Source organism: Trachinotus anak, unplaced genomic scaffold (assembly GCF_046630095.1).
Source record: "Trachinotus anak isolate AG129_WGS33_773 ecotype Australia unplaced genomic scaffold, CSIRO_AGI_Tana_v1 ptg000011l, whole genome shotgun sequence".
In the NCBI taxonomy this organism is placed as follows: Eukaryota; Metazoa; Chordata; class Actinopteri; order Carangiformes; family Carangidae; genus Trachinotus; species Trachinotus anak.
Window position 1 is genome coordinate 11,186,213 of NW_027273862.1, and position 6,243 is coordinate 11,192,455.

Sequence of the window (6,243 nt, forward strand, 5' to 3'; positions counted from 1 at the left end):
AATTATCAAATGATAAACAGCATTTCCATTCCTTTATTTATGCATGTCATTGTTTTAATTTGTTCATTGGAGTCCATATGGACTGTAATCTAGAAGACATTTGAAATTAAAGATTAAATACAAGAGCTTTTTTATAACATTGATAGAGAAAGCTTGTCCTCATAGAGCCACTGTTTTCTATGTCTGATGTACAGTGTTTATATGACAAGATGGACTATCTTTAGATCAGATTTCTTGTTGTTTTTTCTTAGCTATATTTTTGTTATGAACACATGAACCTTAGGTGTTCGTATGTTTGATTTGTGTTACTCTGTACTCAAAGTGAAAATGTGAAATTAACTTTATTTTCTGATGTCATGACAGTGTTACATAATAAAAAAAGTCAGTACCAGAAACTCCTTATGTACTTCTGTACATATTGTACATATTCTAAGTTATAGCCGGTTTTTCCTTTGTTTTGGTAAATTGAATCCAAATTCAAAATTTCACCCTAAAATGCTTTTTGCAAACTCATGGTGACACTTGTACAGGATAGATATGTGTCAGGATTTGAATAATATCATACTTCCTGCTCTCTCTGTTTACAGAGAAATTTACTAGTGATGTGTCTCACATGTTGTACCCTGTAAGTGAGGACAGTACATTGGGTGTCATAGTGTTTGTACTTAATACAGTTGCTGCTGAAACATGAGCTGACATGGTGAATAATGATAATAAAATAGTAATGAAAGTGCCAGGGCAGCCATGATATTCTGTGTGTGTTCTGCCAAAACTTGCCAAACTTCTTCTGTAAGGGACAGGTGGAGGGTAGGAAAAGATCACATCATTCAGATAGTAAAAACACAGAAAACAGGTTGGAGTTGTTCACATTAGATTTTCACATTTTCATGTTCAGATGTTCCCACTCTGTTGTTTGAATATAAAACACCTTTTCCATTTGGTAATAATGTGATTTTAGATGTTGGCAAACCATTTATATTTTCAATGAGTTGTTATGCTCTAAGTCAAAACCACAAATTTATAGCTATTCTTGAATTATAAATGTTCATTAGTCATTAACTGACTAAGGTAATGATGGTGAGGTTGGTAATGATTTTGCGATTTATAACACTGCAGGACTTTCAAAAGGTAGTCAAACAGTTGCCTGATAATAAGAGTTTCCATTTTCTAAATATACTATTTGAAATACAAAAAAAATTGAGGTGATTCAGAGATCTGGAAGCAAGCTGATCAAATGGTCCATTGGAGCGCTTGAAGACAAAGCAAATAATATCATGCTGGCTGAGGATAAACACTAATCAGAGAGAACATTTCCTCAATATTGGCTCATGACTGATCTATCGAGTATTAGTAAAGGACATATAACCCATTTATAAAGCTAATTGAGGAAACTTACAAAATGGCTATTTACAAAGTTTGCCATTTTAAAAATCCGGTACTATGACAAGAGCACCAGCATCCTTATCCCAGTTTGAGCCTGCCCTTGACTGGGATAACTGGATTACTTTTCAGAAATTAAAATACAAAAAAAGTCTACACAAGTTTTTTTGAACTATCTCAGGAGGCCATTGGTTTCACCCAGACCTTTGTCCTCTGGTGTAGTAGTGTAAACATAATGTGGAAATAGGTCAGCACATGCCAGACTGCAGAGTAAGTTGCAATGTCTTGTCTATGTGGTGAGGAGAGTTGGATGCCATCATCCAGTTGATTCTGGTGGCAAACATTCGAAAGAAGAAACTATAGTAATAGATAAGAGAAACACCACAAGGCAACATCACACACATATATATATAATCTATATTGATCTGATCTGTATACAAGGACCACAACATGCAAGTGAGAACTGGTTAATACATAGGAGTAAAGTATTATGTTGTGCCCTCAAAGAGAAATACTTTGCTGTCTTTATATGCGTCCTGTTTCTTCGCTCTGGTCAGTTTGTCCCACTGCAGGTCTCCATCTTAAGCTTGTCATTCAGCTGGAGTTTCAGTGGGTGCAGCAGTCATCACTACAATGGCCTAAAGAGAAGAAAAAGAAGAGCACTCTAATGCTTGACCGAACTGGTCATAAGTCATGTTGCAACTTTGTTTAAGCTTAGCAAATATTTTGAGATAGTCTTTTAGTGAGTGGGTCATGTACAGTTCTCAGCAGTGTCTGTAATGTGTGTGGAAGTGTTTTTTTTGTGGTTTTACCTGGCTCTTTGTGGAACGCAGAGCAGCCCCAGCTAGAGTTGACATTACAATGAAAATAATTGCCCCAACAAAACTGTAGAATACAAAGATCGCCTCCATAGTCAATCCCATGGCCTGGACAAACACACATATACACATATCTCAAACATACTGTTTGACAAAAACATAAAAACATTCAACTGATTTCCATGATATTTTGTGTAGACATATCGGGCCACACTGAAATGTATTACTCCTTCAGATCATTCAAATTTTTCAAACATAATGTGTGGAGGCTAAGGTGTTTAATGCAAACTCAACACTTCCTTCTTGTTTGTTATCTCAATGAATTCAGCACTATGGGCTGCATTGTGTTACAGTAGTTAATAGTCACCTCACAGCAAGAAGGTTCTGGGTACAAACCTGCTGACCAGCTGGGGCTTTTTTTGTGTAGTTTGCATGTTCTCCCTGTACCTGCCTGTGCAGGTTAGGTTAACTGGTGACTTTACATTACCTGTAGGTGTGAATGGTTTGGATTGTGCCCTGTGATTGACTAGTGTACCCTGCCTCTCAAATGAAACTCAACACTTCCTCCAGAATTTTCACATTAAATTTCTTGAAGCCATCCTTTTATAAGTAGGCTTTTGATGTGAAAATACACCAATCAGGTGTATGGCAAAGAGAGAAACAAATTGAGTATAAAAACTGTTCATACTGTTACTGTTAAAAACAAGAAACTCAGAGCGCACAGTGATGAGCATAATTTGGCGCTGATGGAAACACTACTATGGAAATAAATGTTTACTAAATTAACTGTATAAGCTCTTGTCATAGGCTGCAGGTAATTTATGTTACCAACCAGTTATGTTACCAGTTATTACCAACTGGATTTATTTGTGCATGTAATTATTTGAGATTCTAACATTGCAGTATTTTAATACCAGCTTTTATTTTAATAATCTATTAAATAATAATAATAATAATTATAGTTATATCATAGTTACAGATATTTTGTTATTTCATCATGTCTTATTTGTGAAATTAATATAAGAGACCTTGTGTCTCAGCTATACAAATTAATAAAAGATGGAGATATAGGGACGTGATGCAAAATTTGGATGCAAATTAGGATACGTTTCATGAAACAAATAAAATAGTTAAAGCAGTATAAAATGTTTTTATTGGAGTATGTGTGCTTTTTATATATCAGTTTACTCTTTTAAACGGCCAATGATTTGATATATGTGATGATGCTCTGAGGCAACAATAAATCAATCATCTGTATGTCGTTTACAAGCCTTAATCCAACAAAGAATGCTAAAAGCTAGATCTTTCTTTAGATTTGCACTCAAGATTATAATGGACACCACCGTCAACGAAAACAACCAATACAAACAAACATAAAAACAATAATCACCTCATGAGAAAATGACCATGATGCATCATCGAGCTCCGTTATATTGTCTTCAGCAAAGTCATAGTGCCAGTAGAAGCGGTGATGTATTAAGTAGGGCAGCATGTGCAAGATAGTCCAAAATACCCCCAGTATTGTCACAATACTGAGAGCCAGCGATATGGTGACCTACACGCAGACACCAGCAGAGAGAGATGAGGTACAAACAGACATAAACATATAAATCATGGCAATACTTAATACACTACAGTGGCAAGGAAAACTATATATATAAGTTAATCGACTGTTTTATCTGCAGGGCCTTGGTCCTTCTTGGAAAGCTCGTCTTTATTGCTTCAAAAATATTGCAATAGAATAGAACAACAGAGCTTACTGTTTTCTTGGTCGGGTTGTGCTCTGTCAGAATATACAGAATCCCGCATGTGGTGAACTGTGAAAGGTGGAGGACAAACACTGTTATTATCTTTCCCTCAAAATGTTCAAATCAAATCCTGTGTACATTTTAATTATAGAAAAAAAAAAGAAAATAAGTAGTTGAGTACATTTCTGACACCACATGCCATTATGATCGACTGATTAACAATCCTCTTGTCAAGCTACCTACCAGTGTTCCCAGCAAAAATCCAGGTGGGATGGCTTGCCATATGGGTTCACTAGCGCTGTCTCCCACTATTGCAATGGACAAGATAAAAAAGGAGGTTCCCAAGACCAGCACAATGATCTGAGGGAAAAACAAAGTCTCACACCTGACCTCTTCATTTCTATTCTATTGAATTTTTTTTCTGTGAAAATAGAAGGATTAATTTTGACTTTAAATGGTTCTGAAATTTGTGAACTGGGAAAATACTGTGGGACATCACAATCAATAAGTCTTTAATAAATAATAACTTGAGAACTAGAGCGAGTGTGTGTGTGTGTGTGCGTGTCTCACGCCAGTAATCTTCGGTTGCCCCTTGATGAAGCGGTGTAAAGGTTTGATGCCCCCCACAGTGGTGGTTTGCAGACTTGCATTAGTCCCACCTGATCCATTCGAATAGTAGAGCTCAGCGGACATCTAATAGAAAAACACAGAAATAGACTGAAACACTTGTATTTGCTGCATCCATGGTACGCTAAAAATAGTCAAGTTAGGTGTCGTTTTGAGTTCTGATTCACATCTTGAATCCTTTTGAATCCTGGATTCGGTTCTTGACGCATCATTAAAAAGAAAAACAAACATTTAACACATAAGTTATCTTTGGTTTCAGCGGATTCAGTTGGCTGTGAACAATATTTCATCCTACGTGACAAGATATTTTGTGGTTATTTTGGTAAGATTTACGAAGCTTAGGGTCCTAGTAGTATTAGTTGTCTGCCTGTATGATTGTAACTCGGTACATACAAAACACTGTACCTTCTTCCTCATGCAGAAGTATTCTTTCTTGGCAATAAAACTCTGCACAGTGATTTTGATTTTCATGAACAGATAAGCAGACCTGAACAGCACTTTATTTATTATTTAAAAGCAAAATCAGCTCTGGATCAAGCTCCATTAGGACAATAAATGTATTTTATCTGTTTTATTCAGATTTGTATTAATCTAAATTAGCCCTTTTTTTTGTTTGAAATAAGTTTTAATGTCTTTCTACTGAAACAGATTCCACCAATGCAAGCAGTGTACATAATGGGATCAGACCGTCTTCCTTGTGTGATACATTTTACAGTTTTCCTAATTGTCAACATCGCAAACGTAGCTACTCATATGTTGTTCATTTAAACAGCGTTGCACGAAGCTGTAACAGCACGTCGCTGGCTGAGACTCACGGGATATGAAGTTCGTTTAAAAGTGTACGAGTTTAAAGGTGTCAAAATAAGTGTCCTGTCCAGCAGATACCAATTTATCTTAGAGCATAGGGAACACGGTGTCAACTTTTTAAAAACAAGTTGTGGAATAACGTTGCAGGCTGCTTAGAAAAGAGGGTCAGTGCAGCGTTATACTTCTGTTAGATCGACTTTATATCCAACACATCATGTTTCTGACATCAAGCCAGGAGCCTTTCTGCCAATCGGAGAAAGCAGCAAACAGGTTCTGGGTGTTAATTAAGTCACACGTCGTGAATCTGAGGTGGCTGTCCACTAATTACACGATGCTGTGAAGTGCACAACATTGTCCTTCGTGTGTCACATCGCAAAGAAAAGCTGTTACAAACAAAAGAAGAGCCAGACCTTGTGCAGCTGTGCAGTCGGTGCTGTAGTCCAGTGCTTGCGCTGGTCTGACTCGCAGGATGTTCACATCTGGAGCAGCGGAGCACCGACGGGCGGGGTGTGAACGACCGGTTTATTATGAAGTTGAGTTGACCGAGAGCAGCCATTTGAATCATGAATCGTTATTTGTTGATGAGCTTACTTCACTGATGTTTACTGTGGTGGACATAATTGAGGGAATTGTGATCGTGTAATAATGCCCTTGCGTAGTTCTGATAGGAACTACTTCTTGAATTGGCAGCGGTTTAGCATGGCGGAGTGATTTGGTGTAAAGAGGAGTGTCAGCAAGGCATCTCAATGAAATTATGAAATACACTCAACTGACAGTTAATTAGGTTCACGCCTAGGCAACTGAAAATAATACAGCAGTACTTATTCAAGGTTATAATCATGATCTTTTCTGTGTTGGAAGTG

At 37.0% G+C, this 6,243-nt stretch overlaps 1 protein-coding gene across 1 annotated transcript; it reads right to left on the reverse strand.

The window, feature by feature from the left end:
* Positions 1-13: 13 nt before the first annotated feature.
* On the reverse strand, positions 14-6,060 carry LOC139628473 (uncharacterized). The gene is made up of 7 exons (XM_071490162.1): positions 5,791-6,060; positions 4,517-4,639; positions 4,190-4,306; positions 3,959-4,015; positions 3,589-3,753; positions 2,193-2,306; positions 14-2,018 (listed from the first exon to the last, which is right to left on the reverse strand). The coding sequence occupies exons 2-7, from the start codon at positions 4,637-4,639 to the stop codon at positions 1,971-1,973; spliced, it is 624 nt and encodes a 207-aa protein (XP_071346263.1). The 5' UTR covers positions 5,791-6,060; the 3' UTR covers positions 14-1,970.
* Between the last annotated feature and the right edge of the window lie 183 nt (positions 6,061-6,243).